We start from the raw sequence: 23,573 nt of genomic DNA on the forward strand, positions 1-23,573 counted from the left end.
AGAGCAATAAGGTCCCCCCTGAGCCTTCTCTTCTCCAGACTAAACAACCCCGGTTCCCTCAGCCACTCCTCATAAGACTTATTCTCCAGGCCCCTCACCATCTTTGTTGCCCTTCTCTGCACACGCCCCAGCATCTCAATGTCTTTCTTGTAGTGAGAGGCCCAGAACTGAACATAGGATTCGAGGTGTGGCCTCACAATTGCTGAGTACAGGGGGACAATCACTGTCCTGGTCCTGCTGGTCACACTGTTTCTGATACAGGCCAGGGTGCTGTTTGACGGCTGCTGAACAGGAGGCAGCTTGTGCCCAGGCAGCCAAGAAGGCCAATAGCCTTCTTGGTCCTTTTCCATGAGCAGCTTTCCAGCCACTCTTCTCCAAGAGGGTTGTTGTGGCATAAATGCAGGACCTGGCACTTTGCCTTGTGGAACCCCATACCACTGGCCACAGGCCGTTGATCCAGCCTGTCCAGATCCCTCTGCAGAGCCTTCCTATGCTTCAGCAGATCAACACTGCCACCCAACTTAGTGTTGTCTGCAAATTTACTTAGGGTGCCCTTGGTCCCCTCATCCAGATCATCAATGAAGATATTAAACAACACTGTCCGTAACATCAAGCCCTGAGGGACACCACTAGTGACTGGTAGCCAACTAGATGTGATGCCATTTACCACCACTCTTTGGGCTTGGCCATCCAGCTAGTTTCCAACCCAGCAAAGAACCCACCTATCCAGGCCATGCTTTATTATTTTTTATGGCAGTGGCCAGATTTAGTTCCACTTGCGCTTTCGCCTTTCTAGCTTTTTCTCTACATAACCTAACAATATCCTTATACTTTTGATGGGGTAATTGTCCCTTCTTCCACAGGTGATAAACATTTTTTTTTTTTTTTTCCTGAGTTCCAGCAATATCTCCCTGTTCAGCCTTCCCCACCGGTTTGATTTTTGGCACACAGGGATCACCTGCTCCTGCACCTTAAGGATTTCATTCTTCAAGAGCGTCCAGCCTTCCTGGACCCCTTTGTCCTTCAGTAATGTTTCCCAAGGAATTCTGCCAACCAGCGTCTTAAACAGGCCAAAGTCACCTCTCCGGAAATTGAAGGTGAAGGTTTTGCTGACCTTCTTCCTGACTTCTCCAAGGATTGAAAATTCAAACATTTTGTGATCACTTTGTCCAAGACCGCCTCTAACCATCACATCACCCATCAGGCCTTCTCTTTTTGCGAACAGCAAATCCAGCCAGGCATCTCCCCTAGTTGGCTCAGTAACCAGCTGGGTTAGAAAGTTATCTTCCACACCCCCTAAGACCCTTCTGGATTATTTCTTCTCTGCTGTATTGTACTTCCAGCAGACATCTGGTAGGTTGAAGTCCCCATGAGAACAAGGGCAAGCGATCATGAAACTTCTCCGAGTTGTTTGAAGAACACTTCATCTGTAGCTTCCTCTTGGCTGGGTGGTCTGTTACAGACTCCTACCAGGATATCAGCTTGGTTGGCCTTCCCCCTGATCTTCACCCACAAATATTCAGCCTTCTCATTCACGACATTGAGTTCAAGGCAGCCGGTGCACTCCCTGACATACAATGCATCCCCACCACGTCTTTTTCCTTGCCTATCCCTTCTGAAGAGCCTAAACTGGGGTTTCTGAGAAATGCTTAGAGTTATTAGAGTTCTAGCTGTCAGCTAAGATTGCACAGATCCACATTTGCATTAGTTTTTTCAATGGCAGCTACTGCAGCTTTAAAGAACTACCTATAAAACTTTTGGTTTGCAAATCGGGGAAACGGTGGCAACTTTACGCTAAGAAAATGCACAGAAGCCGAGCACTGTATTTGGCATGACAGAACAGGATTTTCTGTGCAAATACATTTAATATGCACATAAAAGTTTGAAAATATTTTAATGGACCTTATTATCTTATATCAAGTACAATTATTTCAAAAAAATCCTTGCCATTACAAGCTATCAAGCCAGAAGAACTAGACACAGAAGATAGGCAGGCATTTGTGGAAACAATAAAAGTGTAACTGTTACGAAGGTTACCCGTTTAGCTTTGAGTGCTTGCTTCTGTGGGACTTGGAAGTTAAAAATCTCTTCCCTGAGCATTAGGTGACATATATGCACACATTATCATGGGCTTCTCTAAAGCATTCAAAAGGACAAAAGATAGCTATGTATCCTGGGACAGCAGTTTCTGTTTTACTAAACAATTATTTCAGCCACTTAAGAATTCAATTTGCTACTTGTTAAATTCCAAATTAAAAACTTGCAGAATATGATAGGAAAAACATCAGCAAGTGTCATAGCAGGAAAAGGGGTAATGCGTTTAAACTGAAACAGGGGAAGTTCAGGTTAGATATAAGGAAGAAGTTCTTTACTTTGAGGGTGGTGAGGCACTGGAACAGGTTGCCCAAAGAAGTGGTGAATGCTCCATCCCTGGCAGTGTTCAAGGCCAAGTTGGACATGGCCTTGGGGAACATGGCCTAGTGTAAGGTGTCCCTGCCCATGGCACGGGAGTTAGAACTAGATGATTTTAAGGTCCTTTCCAACCCAAACCAGTCTATGATTCTGTGATATATAGAAATTGAAAGAATTTCAGACTTGAAGAAATACAAGGAACTCTCTACATAAAAACTAAGAACCGAACCCTTCTTAGAAAAGGTAAGAGGTGAAGTCAGTAACCACAAACAAGGGTCACCAGGCTGGCTATCAAAGGGGGGAAAACAAAAAGACAAAGCAGGTACATAACCATATATCATTTCAGAAGAAGTAAGTAACAAAATAAAATAAAATAAAATAAAAAAATCTCAGAATTAATTACAAAAAATATCACTTAAAGAAAGCAACAGAGAGCAGACTTTTTTTAAACATGTGTTTTTCAATAATGCTTTTCAATGAACAACATTGAGGAGGATGCAGCTTGTGCGCATTTTGTGGTGGGAAAGGGACATAGTAACTCAGAAAATTTCCTACTTTCAGAAACCAAGCAGTTAAATAGAATTCAAATACCAACAGCATCAGAGAAATTGCAATAAGGTTCAGAGTAGAGGTGCCCACCGATTATCAAGAAGAATGCGTTTGTATATATCAATAGCTTCTTGGTAGTGGGACCGCATGTAGTGGATAGATGCCAAGCTAAGCTGATCTTCCGTAATGTCTTGCAGATTCTGGTGAGAGCTCATCAGTTTCTTCTCATCACTGAACTAAAAAGAGTGTGACATATTCTCAGAAGAGTTCAGCGAGAAAAACATTTTAATTAGCTGAGTTAGTTTTGTCCTTGATGGCAAACAGCAGGTGATTAATACTAAACATCTGGAAAACCTCTGTTATTTTAAAGTTAATTTGACCAGTGGAGAAAGCAAACATTAGAGAAGGCAGACCAGTTAAAACTAGATAAATGTGAGGCTAAAAACTAAGCAGACATTTTCCTTTAAAGTGTGATTTATACATAATTAGATGTCACATGCCTTGGTGGATAAGAGGGAGAGAGAGAAATTATTTCACAAACAGAATTTTGCAACACAAGATTTGACTGTTATTATTTGAGCCAGCAGAAGTTTTACTGTTTGCAGATCCAAATCTTATTTCTCATGGATAGCACAAAAATGCAAGACTTGCAACACACAAGCACTAATTTTCACAAGACTTACTTACAGCGTTAAATCTCTCTTTCATTAGTGTCTTAAAATTCCAGTTCCTTTAACTAAATGGTTTATTTTTAAAGGACTGCTGAATAGCACATAACATGCACACAAGGATAAAATCAAGGAATAGAGTTAAACATACCCATTCTATTTGTTTTATAATAGTAAAGGTGAGGCTATTCACCTAATCATAATAGTAAAGGTGAGGCTATTCACCTAATCAGTCCACTCAAATCAGTTATTCCAATGCTTCCCTTTGCCGATTTTGCTGATTCAACAGTAATCATGATTCTTTCACCCACAAAATATTATGTATTTGGTTTTCATCTATCTTTTGGGTATTCTTCAAATCCTCTTCCTCCCTCCTTGTGTCAGTCATAAAACGATACCCCAGCATAAAGGCAAGAAAAGTTGCTGAAGAGAACTAAAGGCAATGAGCTTCACAGATTTGTAAAACCCTTATATTCCAAAGACTATCCGGATGAACTAGGAATTACTCAACTTCTCTTTAACACAGACATCAGCGTGAGTACCACCAGAAAAATGTTTTAAGACTTCTCTCTTAACAGAGATTTAAGTAAAGAGAATGGGATGTCAAAGCTAACATTCGGGATTTATACTTTCAACTCAATCTCTTCAGTAGCACAATACTTGTTAAGTATAACACAGAATGGTATAAACCCAAGTTTAAGGGAACATAGCTATGTGTGGTAAATGAAGTAAGCATTTAATTCTTGTTGAAATTAATGTAAATTTCATGCTATAAACAATATAACTTCTTGGATACCGAATGACTTAGGAGGATCAGTAACAGCATACAGACCATTTTGGTCAAATTGCTAAATGTAAGACAGCTGCAACTTATAAAAACTTGGTACACAGAAGAAGAAAAATAGTGGCTTACACATTTCTGATTCTATTCAAGTTCCAGGTTCCTTGTGATCAAAAATACCATTAGGTTCCTGTTGTATGACTTACGTGAAGTGTGTTGTTAAGACTTTCCTTAGATACATGCTGAGGGCATCTACTCTAAGATCATGTTTTCACACTTGCTTTCTCATCCACATTTTAATACAGAAGGGTGGTTATGGAAAATGTTTGTTCTCTTGCCACCACAGACATTTTAATTATTCTGCCAGGTTGCCAGCATAAATTACACATTATCAAATTGAAAAGAAAACAAACAAAGCAGGAGTGAAGAAAAGACATCATACCTTATGTGCCAGGTGAAAGAGTAAACGGTTCTGAAGACGACTCTTAGGTGCTGAAAGGAAAATTCAGTAATTATCCCTGCACAGAATTCAAGCTGTCTCTTATTTTTAACTTTCTTTCTCAATAGACATGCATGCATCCATATTCTTTCATTAACTAGCTCAAGTACAGTTCTTCACTGATGCAGCCTTCGCAGGTCATGCCCCATGGCAGGTTCTACCAATTTTAGAGTGGTTTAAAGGCCTTCCTGCTTCCTATCTTCATTCCCTTACCATTTCTTTTTAAATCTCTGTTGAAAATAACTTTTCATCGGCCTCTGTCTTCCATGAGCCTTTAAACATTTAGGAATTGCACTATTATTTCCCTGCAGGGCCATCTGGATAATTGTGAGTTTTTTTGTGACACATAGCACAGCACCGTTTAGAGAATAAAAAGCAGCAACAGATAAACTCATAATCAAGGCTCCTTCTACAATGTGTCACATTTAAAGTAAGTTATGATTCATAATTTTAGGAATCTTGTCAACTTCCAATGTATTGTGAAACCCATTGCTGCTATCATTTTGTTATGTATGCACATCATATTATGCTTAGCTAGAATTCAAACTAAGATACGGCAAGAGATTTAAGGGAGACATATCCTTTCTAAAGCCCCTAAAGTTCATGAAATTTCTTGCTGAAGCAGGATTAGAAATTCCATTTAACTCACTCCACATGACACAAATTGTTAATTGTAAAGCTCCAAGTCACTGGAGAGAGCCTTGTGCTTCACTGAGAGTGACAAAGGTCCTCGTCCAACAGAGCTATTAATTTCTTTTGCAAGCAACCTTCCAAAAAGCCTTCCCTTGTTTCCTGTATTTTCTTTAGCCTACTCAGCTAACGAGCACTCTCATTCTTGCCCAGACCAACCAGCTGGCAACCTATGTTTCAACAGAAAGGATGTACATGGAATCTTTCAAAAAGCAGAATGACTTACTGTGTTTATGAAGCCACAAAAGTTGCAGAGTTAGCAAAGCAATGGCCTGTAACACAAGGCTGTAATTCTTCTGACATCCTAAACCATGAAAGAGGGCTCAAACCACCAAAACCTCTTCCCTCTCCCCTCCCAAGATGGAATTTTCTAGTAATAAGTTAGGGTTTTTTTGCGTTGGTTTTTTTTCTTTAAACAATGTAGGGAGAGATTTTCAGGCTTCTTACTCTTTCTCTACATAGTAAAAACACCCTTTGTAACAGTGGACATTGCCAAAACCCAGGCCATTCTCATCAGGCTGGCGGTGTAAGCCTGCCCACATACTTCTGATAGGTACAGCAATTATTTCTCTCACTTCCTCCTTCCCAAGCTGTGTTATTTAGCCACATTCCTAGAAAAAGAGGACAGAGAGTAGTATCTTTTAACAACTGCTACAACACAAATGTCCCAAAAAAGCCAAGGCGGTATGAGAGCGCTCTCACAAAACTACATCTTAACAACAGAGCATCAAGTTGTTAAGAAGTTAAATGGCCTTCAATCTAGGATATACATGGGAATTCTCATTAGCCTAATTACTAAAGAACAGAAAGTTTTTTTTCTGATCTACAATCAATATTGTATAAGCAACAGTAGCAATATAACTAGAATGTACTATTGTGTCAGAAATTCATTCATTCATTGAGTTAGAAAGTTAGGGGACCTTAATTTAAATGCATGTTCTTCAAAATGTTGTTGGCAATGATAGTGCGGCAACTCTACATGTTCCGCAGCATTAATTGATAGGTTTTAATATCAAAGTTTAGAAGGGCTGCACATGGACCCCACATGTGCTTTTGTGTGAAATTTAAACCAACCACAACTACCCCTCACAATTTAAAACATTAGGTCATCAAAGACGGCAAAAATACAAGCAGGACAGATTGTGGTACTTACACTGAAAATAACATATAGTATAATCACAGTGCTATGGGTAAAGACACATGTTCCTTTTTTTGAGTAGGTTGTTTCTTCTTTTCCTTTTTTTTTTTTTTTTTTTTAGTGGGTTTTAGCATTAATTTGCTGTGAAAATTGTGACTTGCAAGCAATACTCCTTCAAGAATCTAAACCAAGGAATTCTTGTTTCACTGGTCAACCAATGACTGCAGCGCTGCCTTCTTAGACCTGGCATCTGATCTGACATCAAAATTATTATTTACTTCTTGGCAAAAACTGAAGGGTTGGTCCATGTTATTTTACAACTAAAATCAGGCAAAAGATGAAACCTGAGTACTGATGGTGGGCATGGATATATGGAGGGAGAAAAAGTGTTCTCTGTCATATGATATTATATGACACTATCCATTTGATAGTCTTTAAAACAAAACACTTACTGTCAGCCAGAGAATGAGAAGGCAAAAAACAAAAGAAAAAATAGTCCTGTCGATATAGTAAGCAGAACCATGGAAACATTAAATATCAGCAGTTTCTTTTCTACCAGTGCCAAATGCATTTTTTGAGGAAGACAAGGAAACATATGAATAAGATCAGATTACTTTCCAGAAAGAGGTTGGTTATGAATATTGGATAAAGCTGTTGTCTATCACTGAAGCAGGAAGTGATACAACTGCCTCATCAGAGATAATGACTTTTAAGGGACATTAGGCTTGTTCTTTTACTCCCTTTTGCTGCTACTGAATTTAATTGTTGCTGATGTATTGACACCTCAAGGAAGCACAATCTTTTCCTATCCTACTTTTTCAAGAAGATGATTGTAAATTATTACTTTTTTTATCAGTACTAAGCAATCTAGGGATCATAACAAACATGATGACAATGCTGCATGGCAACAAACTGGACCCTGCTCCAAATCTAGTATTGTCCTTGTGCTAAAGACACGACTGAGATAGCTAGATAGAACATATCTCTTTTGAGCTAGGAAACACATCAATATACCTACGCTAGAATTTTTGTCATGACCAGTGCTGATGTTCCAGGCACTAAAGTCATAGTTGACCTTGATCTTAAAAGTTTTCTGTGTATTTTTATGTGCTGACACTGAACAGGTACCTAGTGAAGTATTTGTTAAAGTATAATGAACAGAATACAGTTATCTTTGCTAATTATTAAACAAAAAGTTAAGCTCACTAGAAATGGCAGCTCAGACTCCTGGTGGGTTCCATTTTGCTGCCACAGGCAGTAAGAAGATGATGAAACACAGTAATGGACAATGTGGCAGTTGTGCTCTCTTGTAAAAGTGCAAGGCAATGCTGGTCATGCGTCCAGTATTAACAAATCCCATCTAGCAGATCTAATGCATATGCTGTAGCAGCACTTCACACATTAACAGACATAGAACACATACATAACAGGAGCTGGTAGGAATGAAACAGGGTTAAGAAGGCTCCAGCCTGACAGCACAGAAAATAGCACCAGAGGGAATATTATTCTCCTGTCCCTGAGAAACAACACCCTGCTCACCTGAATACAGTAGCTGAATGAAGCCCTCTGTGCCTCAGAACCACAGTTTCACTGGTGGAAGGAATATGCAAGGGTATGGGAAAAATGTTTGAAAAACCATGGTCAGGCAGCGAGGTTCACACTTAAACACACTTGAATAGCTCAACTGTTCAGAAATTTTCTTGAACGAAATTTACAGAGGACATTCACTGAAATTTCCCATTCCCAAAATACTTAAAAGCCAGTTCAGCTATGTTCAGTTACTTGCATAATATATACATTTTGTTTCAATCATGCCTAAGCACAGGAAGTTAAAGATCATTGAAGCACTGAATCAATGAAGCAATTATTCCTGTTCTGTAGCTTTCACAATACTTTAAAAAGAAAGCAAGAAAATAGGGTTAGTAGTTTTTAAAGTTTAAATATATATAAGTTGATATTTTCACTTATACACTTTGAAAGTTCCATATATCTAACTCTGCTGGTTCAAAACCACAGCTAAATGCAATGAAAACAAACTACTGCTCTCAAGAAATACAGTATAAGCAGAAAGCAGATCATTTTGCATGTAAGTGAATATGCAGTCTAAAGAAAAAGAAAACCCAGCAACTTTTCCATGCCTACTTGTAATTGCACATTTAAACTGGTAACAACTCTCTGATGCCTGGCAAACATTAGTACACACATAAGCAAAACTGGTTTGGAAAATGTCATTGTTCTTACTAACCCATTTCTGTTCTGCTTTTGCACAATATTGCTCCTTCCAGTATAGGCTGTGAAATGAGAAGTATCTCTGTTCGGTTAAACCATATTCAGATCTGACACATGCAGAGTTGTCAAGAAGTAATGTAATTACTAAGCTTTGCCCATCAAAAATTAGAAGGGAGTTAAAAAAGAAAAAAAATCCCAAAACTACAAACAACTTTAATGACTGGTTGAGCAATGTAACTCTGTCTGTACATGAATCTTAAATTTAATTGTAAAATTCTGTTTATGAAAAGCAGTCTTTTTTGGATAACAGATTTAACTGCAGCCCCACTTATGTCCATTTTGTGGCTTAAAAGAACACTGTTAGTTATTGTGTTTTTCTTAATGCAGTGCTAGCCAATGGCTTCTGAGAGCACTATGCAGGCTTCTAAACACTAGGATCAGTTGCCAGGATCACCATGCAAAAGTGCCAGGCCAAGTTTCTGCTCCTTGTACTTTGCAAGACACATGAACTGTGAATGCACCATAAGGTTATTTAGTTTTATAATCAAAAAATATGTATTTGTTATTATTTATTAAATCAAGATGAAGACTTTCAGCCTCATTCTCCCAAGGCTAGAAAGGCTAGCACACAGCATGGAAAACATGTTCAGCCAATGTATGACAGCAGAGAGGCAGAAGGAGTAAACAAAGCATACCTTGGCAGCTTTACTATGGGATGACTGTGAAACAACAGTAGCTGCCTTGAAGTAACTCCACCTCAGATACAGGAACATTAGTAACTGCAATGTAAGAGGACAGCAGGGAAAAAGCAGAAGCCAGAAATATATGAAAGGAATTTGGAAGAAAGCCTAGAGGAGGTAAAGTACAACTGTAATGAAAACCTTTCAAAGAAAGATTTTTCTTTATTGCCTTTTTGCTCTACTTCTGAGGTTATATTTGCAGTAATTCTGGTTTATATGACTTTTGATATATAGATTTATACTTTCCTAAGAGAAGGTACCATGAAGTTTTAATTAAGTAATGACAAGCTAAAAGAACACATCCATTACAAAACAAATGCAAAACCTTGCTCTACAAGAGATTGTGGACTATATATCTCGTATGAAATGCAATAATCACCTCATGGCTTTTAATGATAATTTCCTAATTTTTAAGTATCCTGCATGTTTCTCCTCAGACAGTTAACAATAATTTTCTTAAGCAACAGCAACAGTACATGGCAAGAAGGAACTTCTATTTGATTTCTAGATATTTACATGTTTGTGTAGAAGATCTATTCCAGAAAGTTAGCTGACATTTATGTTCCCTTTCACACAGAGGTTCCACCACTGTAGTAATTTAGAATTATAGCCCAAAATAAATTATTTCTCCCTCATTTGCTTTAGCACTATGCTACTTTCAGGAGCTTAACATAACTGCAGCAATAGACAGCAAACAGAATTCAGGCAAAATAATCCCAAAATAACAAAGATAAGCAGCCCAACACTAACACTATCATTTTTTCAACAGTATTCAAGGCAGTACTGGATAAATGGTGTTCTTCTAGAGACTTCATCTGTTGTGTCTATATCCAATGAAATATTTTGCTTCTTTAGGATCTTTGCAAAATCATGGAAGACGTCACAAGATGTTATGGCCTGAGCTGTCAATAATATATTGCAAACAGCCATCACTGATGCAATCCTGAGATGTCAAAGAAAACCTAGAAGAGGATATGTCTGTCTGGAGTGAAAAGAAACCCATTCAACCTCAATGTAGAAAGACTGAAGCAATGGGAGTGGAAAGGGGAATATACAACACTTGGAAGCCTTCAATGGAGAAATGACAAGTGCTACAAATCTTCAGCTGTGACTGCCTCCTCACCAAGCTTAAGTAGCCAGAAAACATCAGTGTTACAGTACTCACAAGAAAGTCTTAGCACCTCATTAAAAAAACTGGCATGCTGTCCTTAAACTATTACATAAATTCAGGAACTGATACTACTAGCATGAGCACTCAGTTATTGTCTGTTCCCTCCCTCAGCTACACTCCCTACATCTTACACTCTGTTCTTAATATTCCTGCCCTTGCCTCCAGCACTCAAGTACCACTAACCGCACCCCTCACCCTACCACTCACCATGAACTAATCTGAAGGATCATGAAAGAATTTAACTTCCCTCACCTCTAACTCACAGTTAATAAAGGTGCATGCCCAGCTGTGTATCTGTCACCTCTAAAATAGATTACTGTAATTCACATGATGTGAAGCTGATGACAATGACTCCAAGAGGTACAGGGTGCAGCTGCTTGCTTCCCCCAAGGTGCAGGTCACACTGACACCTCAAGCTCTATTGCCCAAGTACTTTCAGATTCCAGTTCAAGTCCTAGATTGTAATCTCCAAAGATCAAATTTGTGGTACATTAAAAATAAAATCATTTGTGAATATTAGAATTTTACACACCTCTTGAAGAATCTGGATCACAAAGCTCTGCATGAATTTTTATAGTTACAAACAAAACATTCCAGTGTTTTGTTTCCAAACAGCATGGTCTTCCAGAGGATTTAAAGGAATACTACAAAACTGTCCTTTTTGAAGGTACTCCTCCACAGTAGCAGAAAGTACACTTATTTTCCTCCCTACCCTATTTTCAGCCCAAGACTAGAAGACTAAAGAAAGAACGAAAGAAAAGAGAAAATCTGTAAGAGTTTCATCCTAAAAAGGCAAGAGTCAGAAGCTGAATGAGATATTATTACTATTAATTCTATTTAGAAAGCACCAAGATACTTATGGCTATGGGAGACAATATACATCACAAAGATAAACAGAAAGTGATGGGTAACAATTAAACTGCAGAAACATTTTTAGGCAGTAAAAACTGCCTTGGAATCTAATTTTCATTCCTCTTCTTTAAAATAATCCCATTCAGATTAAAGTAGAACTGTAACAATGTGACTGCAGTGAACTCCACACCTTGAAGAATCAGATACCCAATATCTGACTTACGAGGCGACCAGACCACCTACTAAGTCACTCAAACTATGTAAACAGAGCTCTTGTCCACAACAGGGATAACACTGAACTCTCTCAGCTGTGTATTTTGTGCTAATTTCACTTGCCTAATTAGCTTCATCTGCACTGGCTCAGAGACATGAAATTAGCCAAAAGAAAAATAACTTATTGCTGCTGGTCAGCACATGCTAGGTTTTGTATTTAGAAATTAATAAGATAATTTATTTTCCAGATGCTTCTTCTCAGTTCCAGCTGCTCCACCTGCCCACGGTATTTTTAGGAACCAAACTGCAATATAAGTCTCCTGTTAAATGGAAAAAAACTAAACAAAACAAAAAACCAACTTTGTTCAAATGTGTCCTTCCTTTATTCCTGTAAAAAAAAAAAAAGCATTAAATACTTTGGAAATCGCTTTAAGTGTTCAAGTCCACAAGTAGTCCTTTCCATCAGAGACATACATCTTACCTTTCAAGGCTGCTTGTTCAGCTTGTGTATACATTCCTAGAAAGAAATACGTGCAGGCAAGGTTCACCCAAACATCTGGATTGCAAGCTGGTTGCTTGGTTAAGGCCTCATATTCCTGTAACAGGAGAGAGGGTTGATTTTTTAAAAATGCGTAATAGAACAGGCTTGTGTTAAATATCATCCTTCTTCCACCATTTTACAACGTATCAATAAATTCTTGAGATCAAACAACTTACTCTCAAGTTCACTGCAGTTCTAACAATGAAACTATTGCATTTTAACCTAAGATATGTCCCTAGCTCTTTTTTGTTTAAAGCAACAGGAACAAAAAAAAAGGAACAAGCAGCACTACAAATCTTCACTGTATGAGCATGAATTCTGTCAATATCGAAGTTATAAATATATAAAAATACAATAGAAACAACTGTATATAAGTATATTCTTTATATTTATAAAAGATTAATGTATTAAATTATAAAGGCATCAAAATGACCAACTCTTCCACAGTCTTTTCTGATGCTTTCCTAAGTTCTCCTCCAGTCAAAGCCTGGGAGCTATAAATGCCAGGGAAATCTCTTTGTGAACTTACTGGAGCAAGTATTAAAACATGCTTTTATAAACCTGTAGGTAGTGTCTTAGAGACACTAAAGCAGTGGTCTCCAAAGAGAGACTAAAACAGTGGTGTCCAAAGTGGGCTGTACGCAACACAACCCAGCAGTTGTGCAAGACAACACCATTGTGTGCAGGAAGAATTCTTTTGGGTACCATTAATAACTAAAATAAATATTTTAAAAAGCGTTTAATTTTTATTTCATATTTTTAAATTTCTATTTTGTGTATGTTTTATAATTACATGTTAGTATAGTACTATATATTTATACATACAGGTATGTATATCGGGTGGGTGTGCTCAAAACTTTTTTACTGATGGGGTGCACGATCAAAATTGTTTGGAAACCACTGCATTAAAATACAAACCTACAAGTTGGCACTGGGCAAATTCAAAATTTCCTAATAGATAAAGATACAATTAAATATTACTAAACTGCGTAACTTCACTATTTTCCATTTTAAGATTTACAGCCAACAGCAATAGAAAACCAGTAGATATCATATTCTGATATTTTACACATCCACATTCATTACATATCCCTCAATACTGCCACACGGACTGCTTCATTTCTTGTTCTTTGTGGAACATAAACACTTAACAGATCAATCTTTCAATCTACTTTCTTTTTTAATTAAAAAACCCCCAACTTTGCAGCTACAGAACAGTGACAATCCTGAAGATTTTTTTCCCTTATGTCAGGTTTCTGTTTAATTACTAGGAAGGACCATCCCAGTCAAAGTGCCTCCTGCTGGTGCTCCTGCTCTCCATCCAGCCATGTCCAACCAGCAATGTAAGGCAAAGCAAGCACGGTCATGCAAAGTTCTCACCAGACCTTCCGAAAGAATGCCATCTACATACTCCCAATCACCATCAGCCTCTCATCCCTCCCAGCAACACAACCACCTTGCTGACTCTGTACTCTTTCTCCAAACACATGAATTGGAATTTCCCTCTGCCTAGGGAGAATTTACCAGGTTGTGCCACTATGGGTGGAAAACTTCTTACCTCTTGAGGAAAGGCACAGATGTAACAATAGCACCAGATAAAATAAGACATGCCCAAAGGTCAGTGAATCCCAAGAAAAGAAACATGCTGACAACAATAAAGTTTATAGTTTGCAAGCATAAAGACTTTTTTTTTTTTCCTGTTACAAAGTAAAAGTAAACTGCACTCCCAAACAGAGAACATATTAGTAAGGTATGCTCTTAAAAGCCAGCTGAGTCTTGCTAGTACTTCGGGGACTAACTGTCCTTCAAGAAGATTTAAAATAAATAACAAAAAACAACCAACCAAACCAAAATATTTACATAGAGGCCAACCTTTCCTACTGAGGCCAGTTCAATCTTGATGTAGGTCTGTCACAGAGCTCTAAGAGACAGGCCACTGCTGTTTACTGGGACCATCTGGAATCTTTCAAAATCCATCCAGATTAAATGCACCCAAAGGTCTCTTTTGACTATAGCTTCAGGCAGATTAATTAGAAAAGACAAAGTGCATAAACACAAGTCATATTCTGGCTTGGCCATTCAAAGCAAGCAATAAATAAAGAGTGCTCTAGAAGTACCAAAGTGAATCTATGGAAACACAGTAAATAAAAATGAGGACTATTTATTAGTGCTCCTTACCCTGTAGTTCTGGGCCATGAGCCCAGACTATGTGCTGTTGCCCCTTTCCTCACTAAAAGACATTTGACATCTGTCTCTCAAAGACTACTTCACAAGTACTTTCACCCTCCTCTCCAAAAACCCAACAAACTCAAACAAAAATACTCCAAAACTTTCCCAGCAGTCAACCTACGGCATATTTTTGCCAACCAGGAGCATAACAACTTCTTGCTATTTTAGCCTCCTGCAGCTCTCACGCCTTTCACAAACACACGCACTTTTCCTCAAAAGCAGGCTGCCAGATTGATTGCCTACAGCTGTGGACACCTACTGACAATGCTGGGGCCAGCAGGATTCTGCTCCCTGCCCTTATTACTTGTCTTCCCAGAAACACATATCCTGAAGAGCCAATAACAGGCTAATCTATAGAGCTGCCCCACAAGTGCTCGAAGGAGGTGTGGAGATACTCATCATAACCTGGCTATGACAGAGAAGCCTAGAAAACTTCCCCAAGCCAAAAATTCACCTTTTACTTTCTAGCTTCAACTGTCAGCAACTTGAGTGTACCTGTATTCTTACACTTCTCGCAGAAGTACTCAAGCAAGACCTGAATCTGTTCACGGATGAACCATTACGCTAGTACAGCCCTGTTCCTTTCCTGATTTACTATTTGACTGAAATTATCCTGAGGCTAGGCAGGAGGTCCCATCCAGTGACGAGTGGAATGGTTCTCTAGTCTCTTCTAGGAGGGAGACAGCAGATAGAATGACAGAAAGGTCTGGGTTGGAAGGGACCTTAAAGATCCTCTGGTTCCAATCCCCCTGCCACAGGCAGGAACACCTTCCACTAGACCAGGTTGCTCCAAGCCACATCCAACCTGGCCTTGAACGCTGCCAGGGATGCAGCAGCCACAGCTTCTCTGGGCAACCTGTGCCAGCACCTCAGCACCCTCATAGTGAAGAAATTTTTTCCTAATGTCTAATCTAAATCTCCCCTCTGTCAGGTTAAAGCCATTTCCCCTTGTCCTGTTACCACATGCCCTTGTAAAAAAGTCCTTCTCCAGATTTCCTGGAGGACCCCTTTAGGCACTGGAAGCTGCTCTAAGGTCTCCCTGGAGCCTTCTCTTCTCCAGGCTGAACAAGCCCAACTCTCTCAGCCTGTCTTCATAGGAGAGGTGCTCCAGCCCTCTGAGCATCTCTGTGGCCCTCCTCTGGACTTACTCGAGCAGCTCCATGTCTCTCTTGTCTTGGGGGCCCTGGAGCTGAATGCAGTACTGCAGTTGGGAGTCTTACAAGAGCCAAGTAAAGGAGAAGAATCCCCTCTCTCAACCTGCTGACCACGCTCCTTTTGATGCAGCCCAGGATATTCTTGGCTTTGTGGGCTGCAAGCACACACTGTCAGAGAGACTGTGGGAATCACTGACTGTAGTTTGTGAGATTTTAACCAAAATAATGCTCCAGGGATCATGCTTTGCTCTCACATGTGCAGCTGATGGGCCAAAATGGCATTACCATGTCTGGCAGCTGTACTGTGCCAGCATCCTGCATGCCCAAACCCAGGCAGAGGGTGCAGAGTGCAAGTGTGAAACCCGTTCTTGAACCCAACCTAGCAGTAGACCTGCCCTTGCCAATTCCTCTCTTAAATTGTTAATACCTCAAACATATTATAACCCTCCCTTTCCTAGGCCCCAGCTGCTACAATTTATAAGATCAGGCATCTCAGAAACAGAATAATCAGGCTGATTTTGGCCCTTTGGTGACATTGAGAAATTTTTTAGGAAAGTTTTAAGATTAGTGCTATGAACAAGTCATGGCAGAAAGACAGGTGGGTTTTTCCCCATTAGGATAGTCGATGTGGAAGACTCCAGAAAAGTAATTATACGCTGTCATTACCAGGGGAGTTCTGGTTGCCATACAATGCCAGGAAGACACTAGCCACTCAGTGTCAGTAAAACTCAATTTGTCAGTGAAGGAAGCTAGAGAGTCACCAGGGAGGGACCACCACCATGACTGCTGAAGAGTTGAACCCAGTGCAGTACCATTTATAAATTGGTGTACAGTGTGAGTGGCATATCCTTTGAGAAAGGCATCTACTTACTAAGAAGGGGAAAGTGTGACCCTAGCGAAGCTGAGGTTAGTGCTCTACCTAGAGAATACCTTACTGTTGGTGTGCCTATAAGAGAATATGAAATCTCTCATGTGAATGTGCCACATATTTTGCTGTCATTCTCTCTGAATATATTCTTGGAGCTGGAGGTATCTGTCTGTTTTTCTTTTTGTCCCTGTTTCCCCCAGCAGTGGATGATGGCCACCTGACCCCAATTTCCAACCTTCTCCAAAAGTTGCTATGCAACTAGCACTCCTGGCTCACTATAGAATCATAGAATAGTTAGGGTTGGAAAGGACCTGGTTCCAACTCCCCTGCCACAGGCAGGGACATCTCGCACTAAACCATGTCACCCAAGACTCCATCCAACCTGGCCTTGAACACTGCCATGGATGGAGCATTCACAACTTCCTTGGGCAACGCGTTCCAGTGCTTCACCACCCTCACAGTAAACAACTTCCTTATATCTAACCTAAACTTCCCCTCTTTCAGTCTGAACCCATTCCTCCTTGTCCTATCACTACAGTCCCTATATGTCACAATGAAAGGATCATTATAATAAAAGTATTACAGAGCAGCATAAATTCTGAAGACCCTCACTAGGTATATGGACTACAAACCACAAACTGGGAATACAGGGACATAGACTATGCATTGGCATTTGCAGGCAATTCAGAGTGTGACTCATTTAGAGTGTGTGGAATATCACTCTGGAGAATTCTGCAGAATATTCTACCCATAGTATTTTATTTACAGTGCTCTTGGAACTCCCCAAAGAGTGCTGCAAGATCTAGAGGATATAGATAATAAAGGAATTTGTCCTTGAGAATACAGCAGCAACGCCTCTGTAACATAGCACAGAAGATACAGCATTACACTTCAACCTTGAAGCTGAACTGAAAGGCAATTCAGCCTCCACAGTCAGCACTCTTTTCCTTGATTACTACAGGCTTGGGAATTACAGCTACGGTGTTCTGTCTCAAAAGAAACTAGGTTGAGATGCACAGGCTCAATTTCCACATGCCACCCCAAAATGACAAAGTTATCAGGACTCACCACTGTGTCAAAGATCAGTCTTAAATATGAAAAGATAGGCCCTGTGATTTCTCACTTAAAACATACATACACACAAACAAACCAACCACAAACCATGCATACAAACCTTTCATTGTCCCTACCTGGGCAGAAAACCGGGCAAAAGAGGACTACGTTGCAGTTTTAAAAAGCCTGAATCAACAGCATCACCTAGTGGTGAATCAAACACAACATAAAAAACCTAATATCTCTATATATTAATATATATATATAAAAAAAAAAAAAAAGCTCTTACTCTTTCGTTGAAGGAAACATTTTAAATCTACTCTGGCTATAAAAGCACCCACTGGGTATTCCAAATAGCAGAATTGATTTCAAATAAATTGCAAGCTATTCTTCATTTGTATGCAAACATTTTTCTGTTTTTTAAACTTTCGCTGCCCATTAACACCTGATGTCTAGATATAAATTAAGTACAGCAATTGATTGTTACCGTCATAATCTTTAAATTCCACAACTCTAAAAATGAATATTAAGTTAACACTATGTCCTGTACTACTATTCTACATTCTGTACTGTCAATTTGATTCACTGAGCATTTATAACATCTCCAATGGATGTCTCCTCTTCATTTTTTTAAGGCGGAAAGTGCCTTGTGAATTTACTTGGAAACTTTAGAAATTCTATTTCTGCTTTACATCTGCATCTTGTGCATATGACCATGTATTCCTATAGTTAAACACCTAATTTTACCTAAGAGAGAAACTATCACCATTGTTCTAGAATGTATTACCTGTGGTTATTTTTGCTTGTTAATACTTCAAGTTATCATCTGGTTTTAATATTTTTTTAACAGGGAAAACAAGAATCTGCAAAAACAATTATACTTCACAGTTCTGCTTCACAGTGAATTGCAATGGAGATCTCCCTAGCTGATACTGACTGCAGTCATTACAGCATTGTATGAACCTACCAATTCACACCTGTAGGAATATAGCAATGAGACAAACAATACTCAGGGAGAGACTGACTTGTTTCTCAAATCTTCACTAGCTTATATGCAGCCTTGTGGGTATCACACCACTCCACAACACTCCTGTTCTGCTCTGTACAGATTCCAGCTCTTGGAGGTACAGAGCCAAGCAGCCACAAAAATTTGCTAAGATTTCTACAGAGAAATATGCTAGCACAACTAAGAAGATAGAGGGATCTGAGGAACACTGGCAATAAATTGATTGGCAACAAACTGAGTTTCATTGGAGACATAAATGGACACGAGAAAGAACTGCATATGGACTCATATGCTGAAAGTGACACAACAGCATTTTACGGTGCAAATGTTAAAAATGTATGTGTATTTGAATAATTAACATGTCTTTTAGTGACTTAAAGCTTCTGGAGAATAAGGATGTCTCATTGCATTGAATTAACCAATATATGAAAACATAAAGAACAATAAAGAACATTAAATGGGTACATGCATCGACCTCTAGAGAAAGAATACACAATGAGGCAAAGACATAATTAAACCTGAAATCCAAAACTGTGGAAAGTAGCTGAAAAACGGGAATGGAAAATCTAGGACTTGATCTCTGACATTTAAATTAGGCTACTAAGCCTCATATTAAATCAGACAGTAGATAACATTTAAAAAGGTTTATTTTCATGGGCAGAGCATCTATCTTATTACCATACATTTGTACTTTAACTGGCTGGCAGAACTGTTCCCTATTACAGAACATCTTTCTCCTTTTGTTATCACTTTAGCACATCCCGATTTCCAACCTCAGGGAGCCATATTTCCCCACCTTACCTCCAGTGCTCTCTTGTAGTCACCCAAATGAAAGGCACAGTATCCCATCCAAAGGTCAGTATCCTTCTCCTGCTCACCCACTTGCCGTTTAAACTTTGTAGAGAAGAAATAATGTAAGAATTTTGTCAGCTGCTGCAGAGTTTATAAAGCCCCACAGATAATCAAACTAATACCAGGCCATCTTATCTCACGGTCGGCTTGACAGCTACGGATGCTACAGGAGTGGAGCTGCTCTTACATTTCTGAGGGAAGCAGCCGGCAACCCTCACATGCCAAACCTAGTCCTGCGAACCGAGGGGAAAGCTACTGCAACAGGCCCTAAAGGGTGCGGAAGGAAATGAGGGGGACACAAGCCCGGGGAAGGGTTCGCCTTGCCCCGCAGCCGTGTCGGGCACAGGCCTGGCAATAACGGTACCGCTCTCCCGAGGGGAGCGGGAGAGCCGGAGGACCGCGGCGCCCCCGGGCCGAGGTCTCCGCTCACGTCGCCGCTGTTACCTCCAACAAGGCGATCGCGCCGGTGAAGTCCCTCAGGGCCAGGAGTTCTTCCAGCTGCGGCACCTTCTTCCCTTTCTTCCTCCGCCTGTCTAACGGCGGCGGAGTATCCGCCACGGCCGGCTTGGCCCGGGAGAGCATCTGGGCAAAGATCAAAGCAGAGCCGGGTCAGAGCGGGGCCTCAGCAGAACTTCCCCCGCCCGAGACGGGGGAAACGCCGCGCCCGCCGGCCCACCACCTCTCACCATCTTGCCGCCAGGCTTGGACTCCTCGCTCCGCCGACGGCGCCGTTGCCAGGGTAACCGCGGGACGGCGGAGGGCCGCGGCGCAGGCCCGAGCGCAGCGGCGAATAGGCGCCGGCTCGCGACTGGAGCCGCTCCCCGGGTTCCGCCGCCGCTGCGGCGGGCGCCGGTCTGCGGAGCCAACACGGGACGGGGAGCGGAGGGCGAGGGGAGTAGCTCCGTAGTCTGTCTCTAGTCGCTGGCACACCGGACGCGTAGGCCTAATGTGGTCTAATTCCAACTGCTAGCACTTAATCCCCCATACACACAGATTCACATACGGGTGCAGAATAGAGAGTCCCCTCGCGCAGGAACATAGTTGGAAATGGAGTTTAAGATGAAGACGAGAGACACCAGAGAAACGTACTGTTGAGCAACCGGTTTGCATGTTACCAGCCCCTTTTATCCTCTTGCCCTGCGTTCCGTACTGGTTCCCCCCCAAACCTGAGGGATACTGTCCTGGTTTCAGCTGGGATAGAGGTAATTTTCTTCTTAGTAGCTGGTGCAGTGCTGTGTTTTGGATTGAGTATGAGAATAATGCTGATAACACACGATGTTTTAGTTACTAAGTATTGCTTACCCTAATCAAGGACTTTTCAGTCTCTCATGCTCTGCCCGTGAGGAGGGGCACAAAAAGCCGGGAGGGAGCACAGCCAGGACAGCTGACCCAAACTAGCCAAAGGGGTGTTCCATACCATAAAATGTCATGCTTAGTATATAAACTGGGTGGGGAGGTGTTAGCGGGAAGGGGATGGGCATCAGTCAGCGAGTGGTGAGCACTTGTATTGTGCATCACTTGTTTTTCTTGGGTTTTATTCCTCTCTCAACTTTTTGATCATCATTATTATTATTAGCCTTTTTTCAACTATTAAACTGTTCTTACCTCAACCCACGAGTTTTACCTTTTTACCCCGGTTCTCCTCCTCATCCCACTGGGTTAGGCAGGGCGAGTGAGTGAGCAGCTGCGTGGTACTTAGTTGCCGGCTGAGGTTAAACCGTGACTGATAACAGTTACTTGACAGAGCTGTATCCTGCTGAGTCTAGAACAGAGGCTAACACTTATGCTGAAAACAAATATATGTCCTGTCACTCTGAAAATGAAGTCCTTTAGAGAAAGAGTATGAAATCAACAGTTAAGGAGAAAGACTTCTTACTATTTATTTTGGTCATGTACAAATTAGATAGATTAATAATATTCACTTTTAAGTGTGCATGTGTTGGGAAAGGGTTAAAAGGAAGAAGACTTTCTTAATTGAGCTAGATATTTATGATACATCACATATTTAGCTTCATCTTCTGCTTATGTGGTAACACAGATCAGTGGGAAGACAGGGCCACCCCCAAGGCTGCTGGTAGTACAATACAATTTCAATTACAACTGTTCTTTTCCTTACCTGTAGATTTCCTTTCACTAGATTGGTAACTTCTGATGAGAACAGTCAGTGCTTTGAAGTGTTATTTCACTCTAATCTGTGGCAGTTCTGATCTTGTGAACTCCAAGATCAGACCTAAACTCTTGATAACCCATGACAATGGCAATATAATGAGGACTTCTACTTTATCAGGATATGTACTGGATCAGGATCATGTTGTACTATCAGGATCATGCAACACATGACCCACATATTTGCATGCTGTCTTGGTGGCTTGTTGTTTATCAGTAGATAGTTTCAATTCCAAAGAATATTTGTAAAATCTTCCTTCGTGTTCTTGCATAGTAAATGAGAAAAAAAGATTGATTCTGAAAAGTCGACATAGTTGCTATGCAGCTGCTATACATGTGTATTATATACATGTATATAGCTTCTATATAGGTATACTATACAGCTATGTTTGTAATTTACATTACTGTCTTCTGAATTTGGACAGTAGAAATACTGTAAAATCATTCAAAAGAGAAAAAAAATATTTCATGTCCTAGGTCTTCTGTAATACTGAAACTGAAAGACATCTTTATACTATGCAAGCTAGACCTGTAAGTTACTGACATTAAATAAACACAGACATTACAGTACTGTAATGTTTTCTTTTCTGTCTGTCCTCACATTTGGGATTCCAACCTCTAACAAAACTGGAAAAAAGAAGAAACTGAAACATTTCTATTTTACTGTTCTTCAACGTGATTTCCTGAATATTTTTAAAGACAGGGTAAAAGCTGTTAAAGGCCCAAACAAACAAAATAATTTGGAATCAGGCTTAGTAATAGTGGATAGAACTTGAAAACAACATTGAAGTTTTTCTATATTTATCCTGTTGACTAAATAAGATCATCTATTGCAACATATAGTTTCTCATGCAAATTTCATATTAAAAGTTCTGTATTGTACATAAACAAAATTGACAACTTCATGTTTTTCAAAAACGTAGGAACAGCCACTGAAACCAAGAAAGTTCTTTTTTTTGTTTTGTTTTTGTTTTTGTTTTTGTTTTTGGTTTTTTTGTTTGTTTGTTTGTTTTTGTTTTTGTTTTTGTTTTTTTAATGTCCATTCTTCACATTTCCTAATTCTGCAGTGCTGGAGACTTGCATCATCTCTCTTATTTTAATGGAACCTTGGATTCTTGTGTACTATAAAAGTTCCTAGCTCTGGAGAAAATAAACAATAATGTACAATTGTGAAACTCATAAGTTGATCATAATAATCATAATTAAATGACACTGAGAAAATAAACAATTGTAGCAAATAAGTAGAAAAAACATCTATTTTAAAGGATGCTGTCAAAATATTTTATTCTGCAAAATAAGACAGTTGTATCTCAATGCATGTTTCTTTCATGGCTTGAAAAATGCTACATTGATTGTCTTTGGTACCAAAGAAATTAAAGATGAGCTGACAACATGTCTACGTTATTGTCAGACCTACTAGCACTATTTGTTCTAACTTCCACAGTAGTAGTTTGACTGACTGGGGGGCAGTTGAGACTTGCATGTAACTCTGGCTCCTCTGAGCTTTCTAAAATTTTCATTCTGTATCTTCTCTCTGAGTAATCAAGTGGAAATAATGTAATTAAGTAAAAAAGAAATTAGGCTATGTGCCAGTAAAAATGAATGTAGTGAAGGAATTGGAGATGCACAGTGCCTTGTTCTGAGGACAGTTGCACTTTTACAATATGAGCAGGATAGGCATAGGGACTCTGTGATGCTCAGGTTGTCCTCTCATTCCCATTTTTCAGGACTCTCAGACTCTACAGAAAAGTTCTACAGTTCT

At 39.9% G+C, this 23,573-nt stretch overlaps 1 protein-coding gene across 8 annotated transcripts in view; it reads right to left on the reverse strand.

Annotated features, from left to right (window-relative positions):
• TTC26 (tetratricopeptide repeat domain 26) overlaps positions 1 to 20,409 on the reverse strand; it is a 50,996-nt gene extending 30,587 nt beyond the window's left edge. For 2 of the 8 annotated variants that reach the window (XR_003990559.1, XM_030479499.1), the window contains exons 1-6: positions 20,332 to 20,409; positions 20,090 to 20,227; positions 19,595 to 19,687; positions 12,424 to 12,538; positions 4,853 to 4,902; positions 3,052 to 3,197 (exon numbers count right to left, since the gene is read on the reverse strand). Coding sequence is in view for 7 of the 8 variants with exons in the window: in XM_030479499.1 (XP_030335359.1) it covers positions 3,052 to 3,197; positions 4,853 to 4,902; positions 12,424 to 12,538; positions 19,595 to 19,687; positions 20,090 to 20,227; positions 20,332 to 20,334 (545 nt within the window). In the remaining variant the exon portion in view is untranslated. Of the gene's footprint in view, positions 1 to 3,051; positions 3,198 to 4,852; positions 4,903 to 8,276; positions 8,328 to 8,982; positions 9,029 to 9,661; positions 12,331 to 12,423; positions 12,539 to 17,924; positions 17,983 to 19,594; positions 19,688 to 19,767; positions 20,068 to 20,089; positions 20,228 to 20,331 lie in introns of those variants that run through there. The other 6 variants (XM_032919810.1, XM_030479505.1, XM_032919811.1 and 3 more) reach the window with 6 other exon arrangements.
• Positions 20,410 to 23,573: the final 3,164 nt, after the last annotated feature.

This window comes from Strigops habroptila, chromosome 3 (assembly GCF_004027225.2).
Source record: "Strigops habroptila isolate Jane chromosome 3, bStrHab1.2.pri, whole genome shotgun sequence".
Taxonomy (NCBI): domain Eukaryota; kingdom Metazoa; phylum Chordata; class Aves; order Psittaciformes; family Psittacidae; genus Strigops; species Strigops habroptila.